The sequence below is a fragment of the Mustela lutreola genome, chromosome 11, assembly GCF_030435805.1.
Source record: "Mustela lutreola isolate mMusLut2 chromosome 11, mMusLut2.pri, whole genome shotgun sequence".
In the NCBI taxonomy this organism is placed as follows: domain Eukaryota; kingdom Metazoa; phylum Chordata; class Mammalia; order Carnivora; family Mustelidae; genus Mustela; species Mustela lutreola.
This window is the reverse complement of record NC_081300.1, coordinates 71,687,683-71,713,155: the sequence shown is the minus strand read 5'-3', so window position 1 is coordinate 71,713,155 and position 25,473 is coordinate 71,687,683. Positions and strand designations below refer to the sequence as shown.

The 25,473-nt window shown below is 42.0% G+C and overlaps 1 protein-coding gene across 2 annotated transcripts in view; it reads right to left on the bottom strand.

Moving 5' to 3' along the window:
* Positions 1-4,320: 4,320 nt before the first annotated feature.
* Positions 4,321-25,473, bottom strand: part of PITPNB (phosphatidylinositol transfer protein beta) — a 64,152-nt gene continuing 42,999 nt past the window's right edge. Inside the window, exons 9-12 of one of the 2 annotated variants that reach the window (XM_059139190.1) lie at positions 12,980-13,090; positions 11,030-11,152; positions 7,564-7,649; positions 4,321-6,373 (exon numbers count right to left, since the gene is read on the bottom strand). In XM_059139190.1, coding sequence (XP_058995173.1) covers positions 7,602-7,649; positions 11,030-11,152; positions 12,980-13,090 — 282 coding nt within the window. In that variant the 3' untranslated portion in view covers positions 4,321-6,373; positions 7,564-7,601. The remainder of the gene's footprint in view (positions 6,374-7,563; positions 7,650-11,029; positions 11,153-12,979; positions 13,091-25,473) is intronic. The other variant, XM_059139189.1, reaches the window with a different exon arrangement.

Below are 25,473 nucleotides of genomic sequence, written 5' to 3'. Positions count from 1 at the left end.
GCCTGATTCTAAGCCTCCCTCCAGCCTTACTTGGGAGAAGTCTCCTGTCCTACACAGTGCCTCTCTGGGAATGACATTTTGGAGTTATGGATACAAAACACTCACAGAACCTCTCGGTAGGCTGAGTTGTTTCGGGGCTTCCCAGGCCATGGGAAAATGGAGAGAGTGCTCTGAGAGAACACGCCATCAGTATTCCAGGCTGCAGGGAGCCAGCGTGCAACGGGATGCCCAGAGGCAAAGCTTTTGTTTAGCACATACATTAATAAACACTGGAGGCCACTCCTCCGTTCCACTTCATGAACCTCCCTCAGTCTGGAGTGCGAGGCAATTCTGCTATCGACTGATTAGCAGGTGGTGGCAGAATATATAAGGGATCAACGAGGCGGAGGCATGTCACGGTGCTTTACTGCTTCTCAGAAATTCAAGGAGTAAACAGAGTCGACCCAGAGTGGAGTGTCACTGACTCTGGGAAAACGGGACTGATTTTCGAGGCCAGGGCCCAGCTTTGCCCTGCCCCGTGAGGAGTCACGAAGCCAAGCTCGGGTTAACCTGTTAGCAGTGGTATCTAGAAAACCGACTTTCAATCGTGGGAAACACATAGGGCATCTATGAGCTTTTCCGTGAGCACAGCATTCAGTTTAACAGCCACAGATGGTATTTTCTGGACAACAGACGACAGACAGGGACGTTAACACATGCCAGTTGAGAGGTTTAGCTAACCGGCATTATCTTCATTGTATTTCAGACACCAACAGCTTTTGTTAGCACATCACAGCTCTACCCTTCAGCTTGGGCTTGGTACTGGTTGGCAATCTGATGGCAAACAACAGCAACTGTCTTCCGAAGCTGAGCGCTTTCTAGCACAATATCCACACTATGCACAGCTGACATCAGCTCAGTCCCTTCCACCAAAGCCTGGCCATCCATCGGCTGTGAGGAAGACAAGCATCACTGGCTCCACTTTATGGAGCAGGAGGTGGCTCTGGCTGCTCATTGGCCCTGGCAGCACTGGTCTTCTGGGCCTCAGGGAGCCATGCAGCTGTTCAAGCAGAGGTTTGGCACAATCAGGGGCGTTCTAGAAAGTCTCCTCTGGCACAGCCTGATTTAGGGTATCTGTGCTCTAGACCAGAGCCTGGTGAACTTTGACCCCAGCAGCCAAATCTAGCCCACCACTTATTTGTATAAATAAACTTTTATCAAAACAGACCTACTTATTTGTGTACTGGTACTGTCTGTGGCTGTCTCTGAAGTACAAGGGCACAACTCAGGAGCTGGGATACACCAAACGGCCTGAAAAGCCTAAAATAGTTACTGTCTAGCCTTTTACGGAGAAGTTGCCGGGCCCCTGTCCTAGACAAGAGGACGGCTTGGAGCAGGCCCCTGTGAGCAGTGGGATATGGTATCATAGGCACTTGGGGCACTTCTAAGACTCGGGCCAGCAAGGCTTCCTGGCTTGGGCAGTGCAGGCAGTGATGCCGGTAACCGACGGAAGACCGTACGCCTGGGGGGAGGAGGGAAGACTTGAATCTGGTTTAAGACTTCTTGAGTTGGAAGAGCCTACCAAAGCTCCGGTTTAGAGGTCTGGAAAGAGAGGAGGAAATGTGGACCTGGAGCTCCCTCCTCTGTCCTCTCCCCATACTTTGTACCGTCAGCTTCTAGAATGACTACATCCTGTTTCAGCTCGTTGCCACACTTAATTCTCTAAGGGCAGATATTAGAGCTTACTTAGATTTGGAAACTCTGCTCCCTTCCCCTCTGACCCCAGAACTCAAAAGAGGCCTTGTACAGGGTGGGCAGGTGTGCGCTAAGGGGAACAGAGCAGTTTCAGAGGCCAAGCTCCCCCCAAGGGAGGCATCCCAGTTGTGGAGGGGTAACAACGGTGGCTCCTGCCCACAAGGAGGTCCCAAGCTAACTTAGGATGTGAGACACAAAGACACAGAAGACGACAGCATCGAATAACCTACTGAGGATGCACGGAGTCCACAGGTGCCACAGGAGGAGTACAGACTGCTGCAGAGACCACACTGGGTTAAGGCCGGCTGCGCGGAACAAGTAGCACTTGGCTTTGTCAACCGGGTAGGAGTCTGACTGCTTGGAGACAAAGCCGTCTTCTCTGTCATCTCCTAGGAAGAGGGTGGGAATTCCCTGGGCCCTCTTTCCCTGTCCTTTGAAAACAGGGCACACTGAACCCAAGCCATAGAAAAGGCAACTGGTGGGCAGCTGATACTTTTAAAGGCTCCCCCACGTGACTCAAGGGTGCTGCCAAGGCTGAGAATCTCTGGTTTACACGCACTGGATTTTTTCAAACCAGTAGCCCTAGCAGGACAGAGCTAACACTCAAGAGATGTGAACCCCTGAGATGCCTGGGGAGAGAGTCATCCAGTGACGGATTTTAATTCACGATTTAACTCAATGCTGGACGTGCTCGCTTCAGCAACACATATACTAAAACTCAATGCTGGAGAAGAGCATGAGGAAGACAGGAAGCAGGGGTTCTCCACACAGCTCCCTCCACCCCCCACCACCCTGAGGGAGCGCAAGCGATCTTAGGGAATTTGGGAAGCAAACGGAGTTGGCTCTGAATCCCTTTTAACTACATAAGCTGGCAACATGGCACTTTCAGAAGGAAAAAAGGGATGGGCATCAAAGCATCAGAGAGCCTCCAGCTGCTGACCACTGCTTCAGATGCCTAGCATGGCCTCGAAGGGCACAGCCTTTTGAGAGGCTGCTCTGGAACAGCTGTGGTATCTACTCTTCCCAATCCAATCTGGTTCAAGACTGGTTTTGAAGAGACCAGCTGTTGCTTCATTTTTCCAAGTCAGAAGACACAACCTCACGTGACCCTGGCAGGATCCCTAGGCAGCACTCCCTGTGGGCATTGGATGCTCTAAGCTCAGTGGGATAATCTGCAACTTGTCTCCTGGCACTTTCCCTCTCCCCAAACTCCACAACTGCCAGTGAGGGCGACTTGAAAAAAAAATCCTAAATCATAAAACATTGTAATATTCAGTGGCTCTCTGGATGTTAGATTGGAGGGTCTAAGAATAGGCAGAACGTTTTCCTTCCAAATGGTCAAGAACAGGGTATCCAACAGTGACCCTTGTCAATGCAGCTGCTGAGAGATGAACAGAGTAACTTGCAGTGTCTCTTCCTCAGAGACAAGTGAGGAGGCGGGGCTCTGAAACCATACAGCTTAGCAAGTTGGAAATGGAGAGAAAGGTGAGCTTTATAAAGTCCAGGTGTTGGGTCCACTATGATTTCCAATCAACCAGGAGGCGTCTGTTGAAGGAACAGGAAGGGAGAGATGACACGGAAGAGGGTGCACCATGTGCTCGGTGACACGTCCCGACTGATCCTGAATCCTCTGCAGGGGGGCACTCTGGCACTCAGCAGGAGCTGAGGTGTGCCTGACCCCAGGCCCCCTGGGGCAATGCCAGCCCAAGAGCAGCACCCTAGGCTCCTCGGGTGCCCAACTCCCGTCCAGCTGCCTTTGGCCTGAACATTTCCTTTTGCATCTGTACGATGTGGATGATGTCTAAGCTCTCTCTCAATCATCCTACTGAACTGTAATTATCTGTTCATGTGTCTGTCTCCCACACTGGACTGTGTGCTGCTTTTACTTATCCTGGTGCCTTCGGAGAGAGCCAAACGCTGAGCTTAGCATCAGCATCCCGAACGACAGACCAGCCCCACGAACGCAGACACCAACTCTGAGGCACAACACTAAGAAATTCACCTCAAGAAACAGAACGACCACCTGGAAATATAACATTCTGTACGAGTCCATCCATGTAGCAGGCCACCTCTCCTAATGCTGAGCAGCTCTAGAATACAAGACGGGATCATGAGACAATAGCTGTGAGGTGTCTTGAAACAAGGAGTGGAAACCACGACGTCTCGGAGAGGTGAAACGCCGCCCCAACCAAACCAAAAGTCACCATCTTGAAACAATCAGAGGCTGATAACAAAATCCTGAGTGCTTCTAGAAATACTATGGGCTTTCCTTATTTTTCCCCTGGAAACATAATTTTTAAAAAACCTCTGAGACCACTAAGACATAATAACCCTGCTTTAGTTTTCTCCTTAGCTTTTAATAGCAGAATATTATCTAAGAAAACAAATGTAATGGGTTAGTGTAGCATAGGCACATTTCGAGAGTAAGAGTTTGCAGTGAAAATTTTTTAAAAACCATGTTTTTCCTTTATTTTTTCCAGAACGTCAGGGCTGCACAAAAATCGTCTTGAGAGAGAGGCAGAGAAGTGGTCCGCAGTGTGCTGAACCAGACGTGGCACTGGGGAAACAACCACTCAAGCACACAAGTGGCATTTTGTGATCAAATTTATTTTTTGTTTCAATTTCATTTACTTTGTTTTACTGTAATTTACACAAGAGACTGCCAAGTAAACTAGATATTTTACATTCACCACGCATTCCCTCAAATCTCCACAGTTGTTAGGAAAACATTAGAATCCGTGCACTGGGCATGGATTTCCATGTGCGCCCAAGCTCCCAACAATGCTACAGACGCCAGTGAGAGTTTAGTCCATTAAAAGGAGAGGGCGAGATTCTTTATTTCACAAAATTAGCAATAATCTTCCTTGCACCAAACACTTTGCAGACAATGATTATGCTTTGACAACACCTATCTTACAACAGTGCCCAGAAAGTAAACATCAGTCTTGATCCTGAGTACACAGGGGACATATTCGATGTGGGGCTCGGAGCCAAGGCTAACGGCATCGCGGTGCGGCAGTGATCCTCAACACCCTCATCTGACTCGCGGCCACCACAGCGGTGGGGACACAGGGCGTGTGGGAAAACGGGGAGCAGGGTGGGCAGCACTGTCAGCAAATCAGATTACAAATGTGATAGGACTACAGGGACCAACGTGTGGCAGGAGGGACGAAAGGTTAAAGAAGACAGTTTGTGACCGGAAGGCTTCAACAATATCATTCTAGTCAAGCTTCCACGACTGACAGGAGAAAAACTGGATCTGGACAGAGAAAGCTGATAAAAATCTTACCTAGTTATGGTTCCTTTCTTAAAGAAGGAAGAAGGACAGGGTGGCAGCCGCTGCTAACCCACACGCTCGTGACGCTTACTCATGACAGGTTCCAATGGCATCCTAGTAGAGAGCACCTCCCCAAGGGCGTGGGCGGCAGAGCACTGGCCCCTCAGGGTGACCTCCCACGCAAGGAGACCAGCCTGCAGCTGCCTCTGATCCTGCCTCTGATCCACTTTCTCAAAGGCGAAATTCCACTACCCACCATCTCAAAGGCAGTGCCTCCCCTCAGGGTGTATTTTCAATATGAAAAGAGAAAAAAAAACCAACAAAACAAAAAACAAAAAACCGTCATCACTATCTGTATTCTAGTGTGTCAGCTGTGAGGAATCTAGATCATTTGCATAGTTTCCAAGCTCTAATTTCAGAAAACAGTCATTTCAGAAACAAGACTCCATGGAAGTACTCTACTTCCAAGTTTTCCTACAGCCTATGATGCTATTCATTTCTTCATCAATTTCTTTGTTTGCCTAACAGGAGCCTGAAAATTGTATAGTGTTTATTATAAATCACAAACCGTCAACTCTATTTTTGTTACGTTTGATGTAGAAAAATACTTGAAATTTAAAATACAAAAATCCAATAAAAACCAGAATTTTTTTTTTAAGGATTTTTTTTCCCCCTCAGGGCAAACAAGTAAAAATTGGCCGGTAACTATACTCCTTACTAATAGACACTGTCCAATTTGAATTTAAGATAATAACCATCCCGAAATAAATCGTTATAAATACATTCAAAGTTTACATTCCAGATTCATTGGAATACCAAAAGATTTTGAATACATTTTTCTGTGGGAGTCTGTTGCTCATGGGACTAAAATAAAAATTTGTAAGAGGCTGATTTAAAAGAACAGAAAAGTAATAAAAGGCTATATATATTGGTCCACAATTTGACATTTATGAAACATACCAGCTAGTATTACATTGCAGTCAATTTGTCCATTAATGGTATTACTCTGATAATTATTAAAATCTGTTCCAGGTATATATATTGAAAATATTTTCTTTTGCATTCTTGCTGAAGATAGGTACAGTACTTTGGAGAAATTGTACTAATCCTTTCAGTATGTTTGTATGTACATATATACACAAGTATGTGTATCTTGATCTGTAGCTCTACATGCGTTTTATATACAGCTACAGATTTATACACACACAAACATATATACACACGTGGTTGGGAACCTGTGCAAGTGAGTACATCATCACAAGCACACGTCTGGGAAACATCAACACTGCAAGATACTGGTCAGATTCTTCTTCACTCATCACTGGCTGCACTTGTTCCCCTCACTTGACCTTGATTACGTAACTGTAAAAAAAGCGAAAGACAGGGCAATATGTTAAAACACAGAGACACTCAAAAAATGTTATTGTGTCACATACATCTCCAGAAAAAGAAAAAAAAAATCCTCAACGGGGCAAAACTTTTGGCAGAAAATGTACCTCAATTACTACTTTAAAAAATTTAATCTCTTGAAGATTTTGGTCTCACTGTGACATAACATTTTGTTTCATCAGGGAGAAAATACACTGGAAGTAGAAGTAAGTCACAGAACTTAGGAGAACTTAACAAAAGTAACAATTTTTTTTTTCTAAATGAACACTGTATTTAAAGACAGGGATCTGGAGGAATCCTGGCAGAGTTCCTTTATTCTCATTTGTACAACTACTTGTGTTCACAACTGAACACTTCAATTCTCGTGTGTTTGATAATTCGATAACTAAAGAGCAGGTAGCACACGTAAGGAGCACCAAAGAACCACAGTGAGGGAGGACAGTGGTTTTTTGTCTTGTGCTTTTCCTCAATAAACACTGTAGCTCAACAGTAACAACTGGCGGCAGTGGACTGTCCCTTTGTGTTTACTCATGCTGCTTTCCTGTTTCCCCTCAAGGACTATCTCTTATCTGAGCATATAAATTTATGTTAGGGAAATGAAGCCAGAGAAATGTTTTATATTATTGTGAAAACCAAAGCATATTTATACATATTAAAGTTAACTGTAAAGGTAACTGAAGATTCAACATGAAGGAAAACGCTGAGATGTTCAGAAAAAATTTCAACTACAATGAATCACTAAGGTGATTCTGGTATGGGATCTCTTCTGATATGGGACGAAGGAGCTCTGTTTGGTTTAGAATGCTTTTATGTATTTCCTTACTAACCACATATGGTCCTACTGAGAAATAGGTCAATTAACTGGCCATCAATGAAGAATCAGCTGGCTTCCAGGACAACACTACATGATGAATGAGTATGCCTGACAGTTGGTTTCTGGCCCTAACACTAAGCACTAACTGGAGATTACTATATTCAACCTGTTCCACAGAATAAAACTCTAAGTAACTTCAGCATTCCATATCAATCTCTAAAATATGTTATCTCTTTAAATTCTAAAAATTAAACCACATTTAATACTTAGTCTCTGCTCAGCAAGTTAACTACCCATTACCAACAAGGTACTGGTTTTTAAACATTCTTTTTACCGGGTCTTCACTTACACAGTTTGATATTGTCTCTGACCCTACAGGGAACTCATCTAGACATCAGCAGCCGACGTGCCTCGGACGGAACCCTTCTTACGCATCTAAACGTAAAATAAAATCATGAGCTGCTGAAATCACAGACTCTAAATTGGGTTAGTAAGCGAAGGCAGAAGAAAGGATCTAGGAAAGATTGTGAATAACTGCTGCCTGTTCATAACACCACATACACACTGAGAATGAAGTTCTGAAGCCCCTCTCGTAATGTTGGCTATCTAAATCCTGCAAAAGGCTTTTCTTACAACAATACAAAAAAATGTGTATCTATTCTTGAATCTAGGAAACAAAAGCCTGCAGATGGTATGAAATTATCAAAGACAGCCAAGGGTAAATGAACTGTTGTTCACTAATACAATGTGAGAAAATGCCCTGACAGTCTGATTCAGATTCTCATAGTCCCTGGACCAGACAGGAAGACACGAGGTGTAGCCACCTCTGCTACTTCCGAGACTAGAGTCCCTGAGAGGAGTTCTTCATGGGAAGTTTATTTAAAAGAGGGAGGACAAAAAGAAGAACAAGCGAGCATAGGAACAATGTACGAAAAAACAAAGGACATAAGGATGCATCAGAAAGGACAGGCATTCGTATAGTAGACCACAGACAATTCCAAAAAACTCAATGAGAAAATCAGAAAAGAATGGACAGAAAAGGGAACAGATGTAATAAACACACTTCTAAACCTCAACACTTCTCCCCGCCCCCCCAGAAGTGCCAGTTGTGAACAAACAGGCAGTTAAGTTTACCCTCGGTACTTCTTTAGCAGCTGAGCCTTAAACCCATATTTCTCTTTAGGATTCCAGGAAGGGACATTCCTGTCATGCCCAAGGTCTCAAGATACTGTTCCTTTTCTCCAGAGCCAAAACCCTTATGAACGAAATCCAAGTCTTAAAATATTTGTGAATTAAGAAGAGAATACAATGTATCAAACTCTCTCATCAGGTCTCAGGGAAACAGGACCTCAAGAAAAAGGGGAAACTTCTGGTGGCGAAGACTTGGAAATGTTAAGACCCCGTCATGAGGCAGGTGCTTTCTGGGTAGGGCGCTGTGGCCTGCAGGCATGCTACTGCCCAGAGTCTGAAGATGCTCACAAACCAACTGTCAAGGCTCAAAGCAGCAGCAACGTGAATGTGGAATAAAGCACTCCCCAATGACCCAGAGCAAAGTAACTTAAGTGCATTTTACGTTATGATGATCAGCAAAGAATGCTGATATTGCCTTAAAATGTTTTGGAAATACTTAAAAGAAACTGACACATACCCCCAAACCCTGAACCAACAAAAGATTTCTACGATTTTCATGTGGGAATCAGTCGGGCTGAGCCATGCAGGCACAACAATGGTATCTTCTAATAAACCGGGCTTCTGTGTAACTACTTGGTCTACATTACAGACCTGCATGAAGAAGCAGAGTTGAGCCTGCAGGCCCACGTCAAGAGACGGGAGCAAGCGTCCCCACCTCATCAGGGCACTCACTGTGTTCACACTGGGAATGCTCTGTGTCCTGAAACTGGGAACTCGGGAACTGGGAACTCTCAGAGCAAAACTCAAAACCAGGGGCGCCTACAGGGCTCAGTCCGTTGAGCATCTGCCTTTGGCTCAGGTCATGAGTACAGAGTCCTGGGATCAAGCTCCACAATGGGCTCCCTTCTCAGCAGGGGTCTGCTTCTCCCTCTCCCTCTGTACTCACGCTTACTCTCTCTCAAAATAAATAAAATATTTTAAAAAAAAATCAAAACCAAAACCAAAACTCCTCTTTGAGAGTTCAAACCAAGAAAAATAAGTATGTTTTGTTTTATCAACACTGGCAAATCCTTTTTGAAGATACCAAGGCTATGCCATGAATGTAGTAGGAATGAGCATGGTCACCATGCCCCTAGCTGCTCAGGGGGGCTGGGGACAGCTGACAGGTATCTCTGGAGCCTGAAGCACCTAGAGGGAGCAGAATCAGGCAAGACAAGGGAAAAGGGACTAAAACTGGGTAGGAGAAGGGGTGCTTCTTAGGGAAGCACTGGACTCTTGAAAAAGGAGAGACAGAAATGGGAGACGGACAAGGGGAAAAAGGAAGTATCCATGACTTACTCTTGCTGGTTTAAATATTAGCGGCCAGCCTAAAACTAAGGGGATGAGGGAGAGCCCTCCATGCTTGCCATTCTATCGCTCTACTCCTGCGATCCAGAACTCAGAGTCATACTATTAGTATGAGAAATGGAGGTCAAAGAGGCTTCTATTGTCTGGCCTAGAAACCGAACTCCAATTTATAATGTTGTCTCCATGGTAAAACATATCCCAAATTCCAAAAAGTCAACTTAAAACTTTGGAACAAAATCCATTCATAAGTTGGAGACTGCCGAAAGTTTACTTTCTGCATAAGATAAGGTTAAAACATTTTATTGCCTTATAAAGAAAATATGTCCTAGTCCTCTCAGAAGGTTTGTATAAAGCTAATTAGAAGCAGATCTGCTGTAATCACCAAAAGTAAGCAATTTTAAACACAGATTCTTTATAATGCTGTGTGCCAGACAAATAGATTGCCTTTTGTGCCAAAGAACCTGATTTGCTGCCATTCTCCTGTGATTAAGTGGGGGTCCTGCCTCACACACAGGCGTTTGTCAAACACTCCGTCTGCAGGGCTTCCAAAACTGGGACTGCTGGCGGGACTCTGGATGACTGCATGGAAACCACTAGCCTATCCCGGACATTCCTTGGGTTCACTTCCCCCCAGGAGGGCCTTACTTTCAACTGAAAAGCAGTGCAGCTCAGAGCAAAAACAAAACCAGACACTTCTAAGATGAAGTGGAAAGAATCTAACCCTGGCAGAAAGGGGGCGCTCACAGGACATAGGGCCTGCCCTGCTCATTGGTGGTGGGCAGAAGCTAGGGCAGGTTTTAACTGTGAAACATGGCATGCTGACCTCCAGCCCAAGCATCACCTCAATTTCGGCCTAAAGCTTATGAAGAGCTAAGGATTCAGTGCTAGCTGCAGGGAAGGAGGCATTTCTGGCATCTGGGACAATATGGCCAGGCTTATCTTTTCCATAGAAGAGGGAAGTACGACTTACTATGCTAACATCAGTAACTTTCAGTGATAGGAGCCAAAGGCAACTTGGTCTGATAAAGTGAGTGCCTAAAAGGACTATGAACCATAAGAGAGAGCTAATGCATGACAAAGAATACAGAACCACTTTACGGGTAACCAACTCTAGATCAATAAAGCTCTAGTCTACTTTCACGGAAGATGCTCAAGAAAAAAGAAATAAGAACATGCGAGGGATGTTAGTGTCTAAGAAAACTGATTTTGATGAGGGTAAATATTAAAAAACAGCTTTTAATGACATTCTTCTTAATCCTAAGTCTACACTTACTCAGCACGCACACAGTTTTAGAAAGGGGAAATGAGAGAATTTCCACAAACAGGGGAAGTCTTACTGTTTCTAGTTCTTTCTGAGTTTCATCCTCCATTCTCCTAATGTCTTCCATTGTCAAATCAATCCACTTGTCAATCCAACAAAAAAGCTGGCGATGAAAGTTTGTAAATATTCTTTTCTCTTGCTTTAAAAAAAAAAGAAAAGTAGTGTAAGACAGCAAAAATCTAAGATCGTTAACATACTAACTTTCTATGTCCCAATTAACCCATACACCTGGTTTGAAAAGACCACTTTGTCGACTAGTAAAAATCTTTAGTTCCATCCCATTACCATTTTGTAAAACAAATGAAAAAGAAAAATCTCCCTGTGAAATGTGAAACAATCCTTCCTTGCAAAGGCAGCACAATTTATCAAGAACTGAAAAAACCATGGTGTGCACATTCTGATCCCACATCAACTCCTGCTAGACCTGACCTATTTTTACCTTTTTCTATATCTCAGTGACCAAAGGTCAACTCGATTCCTTCTACTATAAGACTATACATGGTCATTCTTCTCTGCAAAGCAAAGAAATACTATGAGGTAGACTATAATGTGTACTGAAATTAAAGAATCCTGGTTCTTTGGAATGTTTATCTAAATCAAGAATTATTACACACAGGGGCGCATGGGTGGCTCAGTTGGTTCAGTGACTGCCCTCAGCTCAGGTCATGATCCTGGATTTCCAGATTGAGCCCCGCATCAAGCTCCTTGCTCAGCAGGGGTCTGCTTCTCCCTCTGCACCCTTCCACCTCTCATGCTTTCTCTCTCCCTCTCTCATTCTCTCTCAAATAAATAAAATCTTTAAAAAAAGAATTATTAAGCACTCTCCATCAATTTTTATACTCCCATGTTACACACACACAACCAGGTATATAATGTGGTTTTAATTGCTGCATTATTTAAATTTTACAAAATTTTCCCAAGAAGAGAAAAAAATGCACTGAACAGTGAGTACTTTAATACTTTTGGACTATCTTCAACTATATAATTTTTTTCCACGAACAGAAGGGACTTCATCAATTACACGTGTGACGAACTAGATTGTTAATCTATTACTGTGATCCAAGAGGAAGGACGGAAGCCAACATTTATAGAGTGCCTATCGTGGGCCAGCTGTAAGCAGGCCCAAGAGTAATCACAGTTTCCAGCACATTAGGACCCTTCTTAAAAAAAAAAAAAAATGTCAGAGCAGTTCCAGCTTAACAGTAGAAAAGTTATGGTGGAACAAACATGAGCAGTTGTGGGTTCAGAGGTATACCAGGGGTTTCTTAATAATGGTAACAGAAAAAATATACTACACTATAGGAAAAGTAGACACCGAAGAAACTTTTCATATTCCCTATGTGTTTTCAACATGTGTATGTATTTACAGAGCTCCAATTCTCCCCTCTTTCTAGATCAAATTGTCCATGTTACTCTCACTTTAATAAAGAAGACACAAAAAAGAGGTAATCAGAATTTGGACCCTCAGATTCTGTCACCCTAGGTTCAAAGGGGAACTATTCCCAGTAAGGACCTCTAAAGAAAACATCCCATGAGAAAGTGCCAAGTATGTAAAAAAGTGTGTCAAGAGAGAGATTCGGGTTGGGGTGTGAGTGGGGGCCCAGCTGAGCTAGGACAAAGGAGCCCCTCACCAGGGAAGGCCTGGCCTCTCCCTCCAGCCAATGCAAGGACAGTAGGTCCCACTGGGGACATACGGTACGCAGAAAGCATTGTCTGCAGAACAGCTGGGCAAACCACTGGAAAAGCACTTGGAACAAAAAACTCCTATGCTCTTCCCCAAAGAAAAAGCCCCTTAAAACCTGCTGGCATCTGTCTTTGCTGTTTCTAGGGAGAATAAAAGAAACACAAGAGGAATTATACAGAGGCAATAATTTTTACCTCATAAGTGAGAAAAAGCAGTGCTAACAGAAAATATCCCATTAACAGCTACCTAATTTAAGTCACTGCATTTTGAACAGCCCTTTACCTTCTGAATGAAGTTTTCTACTTTGCTTTGGAGTCCCCACCACTTGAATTTGATGGTCACCAGCTTATAAGCACACATCTGAGGACAGTCAGGGTTGTTTGCCAGTTCCTTCTAGATGAAGAAAATTGAAAAGGAGAAATCGTGACTTAGATATTTATATTTTGATGAAAATTGACTGCTATGTAACAACATCACAGACATACATGAAGAAAAGTACAATCTCTTATGTGTTTAATTTGGGTATTTGGAAATTCAAAATCATTTTAGCAAAAGCAGCGGTATTCCCCTGCTGCAAACCCTCCTTCCACAGACGAAGTTACTTCCTGGCTCTGCAGTTTAATAGGTGCATTGTGCTGCCTCAAATTACCCTGTTCAGATTTCATATTAAATACCAAATTCTATCCATATAGTGTCAACAGTGAACTCGGATATGGCAGGGTTCTCCTAACACCATTATCGCACTCCCGCCATGGATGTGCTGAGGCACCATGAAGAACGATCGCAAAGTGTAGCTGTCTTGTCTTCTAACACAGGCACAGGGAGTGGCACGGTTTGTTAACTGAGGTATCGTCCCTGCAAGGGCAATCTGAAAAGGGGCACGGCAAGCAGGAGGAATGATCTCCAATGACCAAGTGTTTGAAGACAGTCCCATACAGCATGACTTGAATTTCTACAAATGGTCACACCTCGTAGTTTAAATGGCAAATGGCAAAGTCAGGGAATCAAACCAAGAGTTGTTATGGTTAAGAAAAAGAGAGAAAGAAAGGAAAAAAAAAAAAAAAGGTGGGGGGGCTATTTAAAAAAAGGAACAAGGGAGAGAGGTGGGGGGTTATCCGGATTAAAAGAGACAAAAAGAAGTAAAATATAATGTCTATAATGTACTTTCAGAAAAATACTAAAAAGCAATTAGAATTTAGAACTTCAGATTATGTCAACCTCGGTTCAGCCAAAAATCTTGGAAATATGCAATACATTTGTGTAGAGAGAGGAGGAGAGGGAAGGAGGGAAGAGAAGTGGAGAGGGGACAGTGAAGTGCTAACAACTGGTGAATCTAGGTGCAGGTGCTCATTGTTCTTTCCAGGTTTGGGGGCAAACTGTGAAATTTCTATTGTAAAAACTCGGCAGGGGACTGCAATCTGTATTACCGCCCATTTCTGTGAAACTGAGTAAGGCTTCGGCTGCGGCAAGTTCAATGCACCAGCAAGTTTGAGGGAAGGGTTAAGGAGGGAGCTTCATGTGGGTCTTGCAAGGTGCATGCAGGAGACCAAAAGCCTCCTGGGCTGAGCCAGAACAGTACCTGGGACGGGCTCATGCCGGTCCGGATGGTGTGCATGGAAAGGAGGTGTGTGTCAAAGGATCACAGACTGCAGAGAGGACTGCAGGTATGGTCTGAGGAAAGAACTATTTGGTAAACTGGTAAAGCCCCAGGGCCGGTGTACTTACAGGATGAAAGCTATGTCTCAGGACCCTCTTGTGAAGACTAAGTAAAACAGTGTGAGCTCCATGCTTAGCTGGGAAAACTCCAGAGCTTAATACATATTACTTCTCACTCTCCTTTATTCTTTCGTAAGAGTAGGAATAACCAGTTTGAGTTTGCAAAACAATTTTAAATAAAACTTCTCAAAAGAGTACAAAGTCATGTGGGGGCACTTTTTATAAACACTGAACTATTGAGTGAAAAGAGAAAGCAGTCTTTTTTTATAAGGAAGGGCTTTTCCCCCTTCTTCACCACTGTTCTCAGCTTCACCCCACACTCAAGACACTGCAGTGCCAGCACTGGTTACACTGTGTGCCGCTGTCCCTTTCTGTTAGCTGCAACCCCTCTGCACATCCCACTTTCAGGAGGTTCATTGCTGTGGCAAATATTTGTTCCATTCAACTATATGTACCTACTCTTAAAAAAAAATCATGAATTTCTAAGTCATAGTCTAAACCTCAAAATTATTCTTCATTTATGCAACCATAGCACCAGACCACATTCCCCCCCAAATCCACAATAATGTCCCAGTTCCAAGTGAATTCTAAAGACCGGATAGATGAAAAAATTCTTTCCTGGTATTATTATTAATATGACTCCATGTTCTATAGAGTCCTGCATGACTGATCAACTTTTCTCAGGGAATCTCTTCTGTCAAAACATTTCATCCTATTAATGAGCTGGTACATGGATTAAATCAGTGAGGTAGCACCATTAGCATTTAAATGAAAACATGATATATACAGCAAACTGTCCTTGTACAGGTGAGTTCTATGTCAACAGAAGAATTTGGTTAGCTGAGCTCTATTTCCCCTGCCATAAAAGAGTACTAATGTTAAAATTCAGCACAGATGTGTATATATACACCCATACATATACAATCCCATATACTTTATGAACAAGTTTAATTCAGCAAGTATTAAGAGGGTGTCATTTACAACTCTATCCATGCTAGGTGTTGTTAAGAGGTCACAAAAGTGGCCAATAGAGACGAGAGTCATTACATGTGCATAAATAACAATAAAACCACTATCCTTGGTGCTAATGAGCTCTACCAGAAGAGATGCCCTGGCCTGAAACATATTTGCAATTCCCCCTCCCCCTCCCTAGCCTGCTGGTCCCATGCACTTCAGCTGGGCTTCTGTGTGTGGAAGTAGCCAGCCAGCCTTCCACACAACTAGCTTCTGAATGACCAGCCTCACTGAAATGATCACAAGACTGGTCTTTCACAGGTCATTTTTCCAATAAGCCATCAGCCAATGTTGAGGTACTCTCTAATCCAAAGAGTGTCACTGAAAACCTTCATATGAAACACAATTTTGGATATGAAGAATATAGTACTTAAATACCTGTTAAATAGTAGTAAGACTAGGGGGACATGGGTTGCAGTTCCCATTATGCAAGGTAACTTCCTATGGAAGGCAGGTAGGATCCTTAACCTCTCTGGGCCTTATTTCTCAGTCAGTAAAAGGAAAGATTCAACTTTTCATCCTCCACTGATAGGATACTAAAAGCAAGGATGAGTGAACTTACTTAGTCCAGGGTCAGGGGTGGCCCAGTGCTACAGGCAGTAAGCACATGTCCTTGACATCTGATGGCCTGTCTTAACATTTTAATTTTGCACTTTATTCTATAATGGGCTTAGTGCAATATCCTCCTGCCCATGCACTTGGGCTAAATTCCCTCCACGGCTGAGAACCTCTGATGCACCACTCATTACCCCTAAGATAACTTCCAGATGGAACATTCCAAGGTCCTATTAATTACGGGCGGCTGATGGCTTCGTTCCAAAACTCCAAATCATTGCACACCTTGTGCTAACCAAAATCCTTGGTTGTTTTCAGCAGAACACCAACTCCTCAGAATTCTCTTACCATTTTATAAAAGCAGTGGGATGAAGCATGGTTCTAGTTAAAGAGTAAACTAAGTTTAATACAAATATGTCCATACCACACTTGGGATCCAAGAGCAGGACACACAGGACTTCAACAATTACCTAAGTCTGTTTCTCACATTCTATCTAGTGACTCTGGCAGTCTGTTCAAATCAATTAAGGTAATACTGGTAATTTACAAACTAATACTCATCTATAAAATTTAGTTTAAGTGGGGGACAAAAAGAACCTGTTCTCTGAACTATCTTCCCTAGATCTAAAATGTGTATTCCAGTCTCACTGGCTTTTTGTTTTCCATGAAAGTTGTTAAGTAGTTATTAGAAGAAAAATTGGGGAAGTATGTACCAATTAAAGAACATACAAGCAAATGAAGAGCCTGCTGCCTTTATCTCTTGGCCTAATTCTCTGTAGTATCAACACCTTACAGCATGAGGCACATAACCTCAAATAACCAGAAGAGCGAGCTGAGAACACAGAAGTTGTGTTTTTCTCATTATTAATATATACGACAGTCAAGGTCTCAGCTCTTAAAATGACTCCTGCAATTCTCCTCTTAATTTGAGCTATGTATGGCCTTAAGACTAATGGTTAAATTAAAAAATGACTTAAAAAGTCTCCACACTTAGGGGCACCTGGTGGGCTCTGTTGGAAGACCATGTGACTCTTGGTCTTGGGGTCCTGAGTTCGAACCTCACATTGGGTGTAGGGATCACTTAAAAAAAAAAAAAAAAAAGGTTCCCATACTTAATGGTGAAACCAAAAATAGAGAAATTGCCTAGATGTGGTTAAGTAAAAGCTGAAATGATACTTTTGGCACCATCTTCTTGGGGTAAGATCTGACCCCACATCATTACAGAGCCTTAAAGCTGTTCATTTCCTATGTATACCACGTATCTTTTAACTCGGCAATTCCACTTTCAGAAATGTATCCCAGTTCATCAGGTAAGGAAAAACACTACAGATTTATTTATAATCGCAAAAACCTGGACTTAACAATGGGTTACTGTGCAGCCAGCCACTAAAAACCATCTTTTTAAAGAACGTTCATTTTTTTAAAAAAACATAATCTGAACAGAAACAGGTATCTGTGCATGGCATAAACACTTATTAACAAAACTACATAAATCAGGAAATATAATAAATAGCAATACTTAAATGGTGAAACACTAATTGATTTTTACTTTCTTCTGTGTATAATTCTTTATTTTCAAAACTTAATATATATCATTTTGTAATAAGAAAAAAATTATGCTTCAAAAATACACTACAGAAGTTTTTGCCCTAAGCTGAGCATTTTAGGACAAAGAATTTTTTTTTTAAGATTATTTATTTATTTGACAGACAGAGATCACAAGTAGGCAGAGAGGCAGGCAGAGAGAGAGAGAGAGGAGGAAGCAGGCTCCCTGCTGAGCAGAGAGCCCGATGCGGGACTCGATCCCAGGACCCTGAGATCATGACCTGAGCCGAAGGCAGCGGCTTAACCCACTGAGCCACCCAGGCGCCCCAGGACAAAGAATTATTTTGCCCTAAATTGCCTTGGGTACTAGTTCAAATCTTCATTCTTCTTTGACTATAAACAATCTAAATGTTTTCCTGCTTCTTTTCATTTTGATGTTTAATAAATAAAAGCTACACAAAATCAAGCTAAAAGCTAAATTAAGATTTAAATATCTAACTTCAGTCCAGTCCATACTACATTTTTCCTAATCTTAAACTTCTAAAGTAAAAATGAGGTACACATGCAGAATAAAATATACTCTTCGAAGTTATTAGGAATATTCTTGTGAAAAATGTGTAATTTTTAAAATGTAAACTATCTCAACAGGGAAAATACTTGGGCCTCCACATTCAGAGGAATGTTCTAGGATCCAGAGAACCCAAAGGAGTTCCAGTCTGTCTGCTCAGCTCTCAGGAGGCTCACTGGGGCCGAGCAGAGCTTCCTCTCTAGCCTTAAACAATACAAATGTTTTCTCTTTCCTCTTCCATCAGGTTAAAAAACAAAAAACAAAAACAAACAAACAAACAAAAAAACCCAAGGCAAATAAAGCCAAAATCCAAATTCAGATCATTCACCACATTCCAACATAACCCAAATTTAACATTTCCAAACTTAAAGAAAGACAGGATTCACTCTTCCTAAATCTAGAAGTAAAAACAATTATTTCACTGACAAATATGAGTTGTATATAGATTAAAGCATGAAAATTTAAAAGAGCAGTTGAAAATAAAATGTACAGACTGGTTGGTCACCAAAAGACAAGAACAGTCACAAGTTTTAAATAAAAACCCTGAGCTAACTGAAGAACCCCAAATTATGACTCATCTCGACATAATTTAAATTTCATCTGTAAAACAGCAAGCACAAGCTAGCTGTGAAAACGCTTCCAAAATTGTATTTAGTTTGTGTATTCACTGAATTCCTTACATTTCATGTTTCTAACCATAAATGAAACCCCCAAACTCAAATTGTGTTTTTAATTTAACAACGCGTATTAGGTTACTCTGAGGTATGCGGACTGAGCCTGAGGGAGAGGAATGTATACTGGAGCCACGCAACAGAACTAAACAAAACACAGCGTGTGTGACTGGAATGGTGAGCAATCAGGCCACGTTATTCATAAGAACTAGTTTTTTGTATCTGTGACAAACAAATATAAACAAATGTAAAAGACAATTAGAAAAAAAACAAAACAAACCCAAAGGCATTCTGGGAACTCATTTTCTGAAAATGTGGTCCTCTTATAGTTCCATGCTACATGGCAACTCCACACACTTTTTCCTACCTAAAATGCGTCGGGATGAAGATGGAATTGGTATGTGCTACAGTTAATCAGAGTTAATACTTTGGAAGGACACAGGCGTTTCTGGTAGGCTCACATTGTCTTCATATTTTAATTTTTCAATTTTAGACAATCTGAATGCTCAATTTCAACTGTTGATTTCCTAATGTTAAGTTTCCAACCCAGATTTCACTTAGAAAGTTAAAAATAAATACACTGCTGGGGCTGTTGCCAGTGCATGAATCAGTAAATATCAACAGAAGATTACAGAATATATGTGAAGTATGTGTAGCAAAACTCAAGCAAAACCCAATTCCTCACTCAGCCATACCATTCCCTCAGTTTTGTTTAGATTTTGGTAGCCACTGGGATATACCTACAGTGGGCATTATATTCTTTGTAAGTATAGAGCAAGTCCAACATTTGATTGTGTTTTATTTGCTTTAAGGCAGTTAACCTGAATCCAGCAAATACTTACTAAGCCTCTCCCAGGAGCAAACCTCTGTGCTAGGCAGTGCACCATATTAAGTAGGTCAGAAGACACAGAGCCTATGGCTGAAAACTCAGTGTATACAAGGGGACAAAGGAGGTGGGGAAGGAAGACAGGGTGAGCACATAAACCAGTACCCCGTCATGAACACAAAAAGTACCATGAGAAAGGTCACCAACAAAGGCCTTCAGTAGGGTTCAGAAGTGGAAGATTCCTAACTGGGCAAATGGGAAATGTTAAATGGAGTAAGCAAACGTGAAATCAAAGTTCAAAAGATGAAACTAATCACAGGTTAAACTAGTTAAACTAGGCAAAATGAAAATAAAAAGGAAAGCCTCCTTCCTTGGGCAAGGCAGTCAGTCACATTTTCCATGTCTCCAAACTTCGTATTTTTGTAGTCACTCACACCCGTTGTGCTAATCAGAACTCTGACATGTCCTTCATGCTTGTGGCCAATTACTCTAGGAGTGACACTATATACAAGCGAAACCACAAGTTCACCCTTCAGATAATACCCATGAAGAAAACATCGTCCCTGACAGCGTCAGTGAGAACTCTGCAAGGGGCCCATCCTGTCAAGTCACCTCTCGAACTCAAGTAAGACACTCCATCTGTCCAAGCCTGAATCCTTTGGTGCTGCCTGATAACAAAGGCATTCAGTGTCCAAGATAAGGTGAGAACTAATCATGTATCACTCCTGGGGCACTCAGCTTCTTGAAGACCTGGAACAGCTTTTTTGGTGTCCTCTGTAGATATTAAATAATTCATACATACCAAGTGTTACTTATATTTTACAATATATTAAAAACCTAGTTTCCGGGGTGCCTGGTTGGCTCAGTTGTTAAGCGCCTGCCTTTGGCTCAGGTTGTGATCCCGAGGTCCTGGGATCAAGCCTCGCATAGGCTCCCTGCTCAACGGAAAGCTGGCTTCTCCCTCTCCCGCTCCCCCTATTTGTGTTCCTCTCTCCTTGTGTCTCTGTCAAATAAATAAAATCTTAAAAAACAAAACAAAACAAAAATATCTATTTTCCAAACCAGATGCTCAACAAACAAAACAGCCATGTTTTAAGGTCTGCTTTATTATACATAATCCACATGTGGCCTAACCAGAAACTAATTATTAAGCATCTTTATGTCACCCACTATAAATTTTTGAAAGTGAGACTCTAGGGAGGGAACATGTTTTAAACATCCTTCCTGGAACTCACAGTGATGTCTAGATGAGGACCTCAGGAGAGCACCCTCAGTCTCCCTCCTTGGGGGGGCTGTCAGTGCTCATCAGCCTCCTGAGGACTCTCTGGGCTATGTTCTCACCAACCTCTATCTCAAAGAGATTTCCACAACTGAACTGTAACTTCTCCCTCACCCCACTTCCATTCTTCCCATCCCTGACCAACAGGACCTTGAGGTATCTTTACTTTAGGCCACTGACAAGCAAGGTTCCCACTTCTTTCCACAGATATGAGGCGGAAGGAGAAAGGAGTCTTGGTAGCAGGGCAGGGAACAAATTAGCGGCCCTATAACCCACAAAGATGGCTACCATCCAACTAGCTTGAAGGATCCAGAACAGGCTCTCTGGTAATTCTAAAATGAGTCTGAAGCAGGACTGAGCAGGTAAACAGCATAACATAATGCTGTGAAAGCTCCAACTGCCAGAGCTTCTGCTCCAGAGTGGAATTAGAACATTAACACGACATGTCTTTATGGTTAGATAGAGCACGTAATACACATATAAGATAACATAAAAATCCCAATTTCTAGACCAGTACCTTCATTTGACCTGATCCCCTGTACCTCAATGTTCAGACGCAAGATGACTCTTTCGAGACATGTCAAGTACTCTAAGGGCCAGATACTTTGGCAAAGCCTCCTATAGAGGCCTAATTATCAACTATCTATATATGTAGACACAGAAGCTTAAGTCTTCATGAGGAGTCTGGATTAAATGAAGAAAGAAATGAGGCCTTGCCATAGAATTAAAATGACACTATAATCTTCAAAGATGGTATTTCAATTTGCTAAAATGACAACTCTTCAGTTCGGAGGAGGTAAACTGGAAAGCTAAAGGAATCCAAATGTATGTTGTTTTTGATAAGCCATTAGAATAAGCAGTCATACCCATGATTTAATACACACAAAGCCCTCAAAACCAAAACGAAACCAAAGCATGTGCACATACACACGCATGTACATGCAGTGCTATAACAAAATAAACATTTAAATCCATAAGAAATGCACAAATCTACCTTGAAGTAAAAATCTTTATCAGGTTATAAATCATTCTATTACTAAGCACTTAAATGTTGAACACTACTTAACAAAACAGAATTCATGTACTCAGACTTTTAAAAAATTATCTTTTCAGAGGAAAAATAAATATATAACTAAGGCCAACATCTCTGGGCCTGAAATTTTCAAAAAATAAAAGGTATGTATCATACCACGGGGGGAGAGGGAACCTGGAAATTGGAAAATATGAATATCTATTGCCCAATCAGAAAATATGAAAATCTATTCCCTGGCATCTCCATGATCCTCTGCTAGCAAAGACTCCCTCGACTTTATGCAGCCTCTGCTTTATGGCTGACCCAAGCCAAGCACTCCTTAAATACGCATAACCATAAAGGGTATGGATAGGTGAGTCAAGAAGAGTTTGACAACTCCCAGATACTAGAATGAGGGAAGCCATAGAGACTAGACAGAGACCAAGAATAACTGTGTCATAAACAGGGTATCTTATACATAGATGTAATCAACCCCTAGGTATGATGAGGCTTTTCATTCCTAAAGACCAAAGCTTCCTCTCCGCTGGGAATATGACATTCCTTACTTCGTTCAGTCCTGGCAACAACCTTCTGAGGCAGTTATAACATCCTTCCCATTTCAGAGATGTGGAAACCAAGACCCAGAGCTAGGATTGAGTTATTGAACTCACAACTTGTAACATATGGGATAAGGGAATGGATTTCACCCACAGACTCCCTGACCACTGGAAACATACAACTGATACCTGGCAAATACCATGAATACAGAGAGCCATACAAGTGCCCTGAGGCAACAGGGCATAAAAGATACACTGGTGATTGGGGAGTCATGGGCTTCTGAGTCAGAAACTGCTATGTCTCTAAACATCTCTGTGCCAAGCCCTTAATCAAGTGCTATAGAAATGGGAGACATCCTGCTGTTTCTCCTACAGCTATTAACTGTGTTTCTCTGACCAAGTTTCTCATCTATATAATGAAGCAGTTGTACTTACCCCACAGGAAGGTCGTGAAGATTAAACACGACCTTGCATAGTGCCTGGCACCAAAGGAGAAGTTTCTTTTCCACTCTCCAATCTGGTACAGACAAACAGTAAATACTGCAATAGGTCAAAAGAACACCCCAGTGTGGGATAAGTAAGGAAAAGTTTCAAAGAGATCACAGAGTTTGCACTTAGTGCTGACGAGACTTATGAATATGTTCCTATAAGGGGAGTTTCTCCCGAGGGGCCACAGGAAGGGAGACTGAAGAGTGAGGGTGAGATGGCACTTGGAAGGCCTCTCAAGCAGCTGCAGAGCTACAAAGCAGCTCTGACACAGGAACATTCCAACACACACACACTGGGGTAAGTGGGTCCAGAACGGGATTTCTTCATCCTTTTTGCCCTAATTACCATGTATTCCTTGCCTTCTCTCCTATTTCAGAAGCACAGAAATCTGCAACTATCACCCAGTGCTGCCCGCAGTGCCATAAGGAGTACAATTACTGACAAACTGGGCCTGCCGGAGACAGGAGCCGCCGAGAAGATCAAGATCAAGTCAGTCCACAGTTTTCTACATGCTGAATTACCAGTTACCATCATCCTTTCTACTCTTTATTTTCCTTGAGAGGAGTAAGCAGATGGTATAATTTAGCAGGTCCTCCTTATCCGTGGGGGGTATGCTGCAAAATCCCCCAGTGGAGGCCTGAAATCACGGGTAGTTCTAAACCCTATATATACTATGTTTTTTCCTATATGTGCATACCTATGACCATGTTTGATTTATAAATCAGGCACAGTGAAACATCAACAACTAATCACAAAACAGAAAAATTACAACAAAATATTGTAATAAAAGTTACACGATGTGGTCTTTCTCTCTCTCAAAGTATCTTCTTGTACTGAGCTCACGAATCTCGTGATGGTGTGAGATGACAGAATGCCTACTCGGTGAGACAAAGTGAGGTGAACAACGCAGGCACTGTGATGCAGTGTCAGACTACCACTGACCTTCTGACCTCAGAAGGAACAACTAATTCCAGAATTTAGTTGACCACAGATAAATGAAACCTCAAAAAGAGAAACTGCAGAGACGGGGGCAGGGAGCAGGGGGTGAGGTGAGGGCAGACAATGACAGACTACTGGTTATTTCTGGGATTGTGAAAATTCAATGTAATTCAGTTAAGCATTAACTCCAATTTTAAGAGTAGCTACATACACCATCATTTGGCTGGAATTAATAACCTAGAGATAAATGGGTAGAAAGGGAACACTCAACCAGCATCCTCTCAGAGAAATAATAAGCAACTGTCTCATGTGCATACATATACACACACACACACACAAAATGGGGAAGAATGCTATAATGTGACGTTAAAAAAAATGTAAATTTCACATTTCTAAAAACTAAACCTATTCTAGAATTTTAATTAATCACTGATAATAAAAGACAAAGCAATGTTGGTTAAGAGTAAAAATCATAAATAAAAAAGGAATAAAAATCATATTCCAAGTTCTAAAAGGTTGGAAATTAGTCTCAACTTTGCTCTCTCTCTCTAGTCCCTGTAAAAGCATTGCTAGCTAGCATTAGGACTTAATGGAGCAAGACAGCCTTCTAGAAGATAGGGCTGCCTTTGAAGTGCCACCCATCTACTGCTCCAACACGACCTGCTTTTTTGGAAGGCCAGGTTAAATCTCAAAGGGGAAAGACTTCTCCTCTGACTCAGTGTGAGTTCTAAAGTCCACAATTAGAAATCTGCAAAAGGGTGGGGAAATTCTTTAAATCCAGTCACTGAAATTCAGATCACACATACCAAATCTGTTCCTTAATTTATAAGTAACAGATCATTTCCTGGGACTTAAAGTTAAAAGTCTTTGGCCGTGACCATTCAATTGGGACAATCTTGAACTAAACTCTAAACAGAGAACAAATGCAAAATTAAGGTAATTATGAATCATTTCTTATAGAACAAAGTCAGACCCACTCTTCATTTTAGCTCATGTGCAAGACAGTCTGCAAAACAATCCAACACCCACGGAGAACCACTCAATGGGTTATTTGTGGGGCAATTATAGTAATCCTCTTTCTGCAAACAACAACTAGCACCCAGACATATTTTATCGATGACCAGTGACTGGCATCAGCATGAAGAGATTAGTTACCAAGTTAAAACACGTTGGTGGAGGGCGCCTGGGTGGCTCAGTGGGTTAAGCCGCTACCTTCGGCTCGGGTCATGATCTCAGCGTCCTGGGATCGAGTCCCACATCGGGCTCTCTGCTCAGCGGGGAGCCTGCTTGCCTCTCTCTCTCTCTCTCCCTCTCTCTCTGCCTGCCTCTCTGTCTACTTGTAATCTCTCTCTCTGTCAAATAAATAAATAAAATCTTTAAAAAAAAAAAAAAAAAAAAAAAAAAAAAAAAAAAAAAAAAAAACACGTTGGTGGAAATCTGCTTTGGGCATGTTTAGGTTTTAATATTCCTCTGCTCCTGTCAAATTAACTGTAATAACTTGCCATCACCACATTAAGGCTGTCTTTAAGGGTCTGTCATTTAGTTTAGTGGATATCTTTAAAATATATTATATTTCTATAGCAATTTAAATGATTATCTTGACAT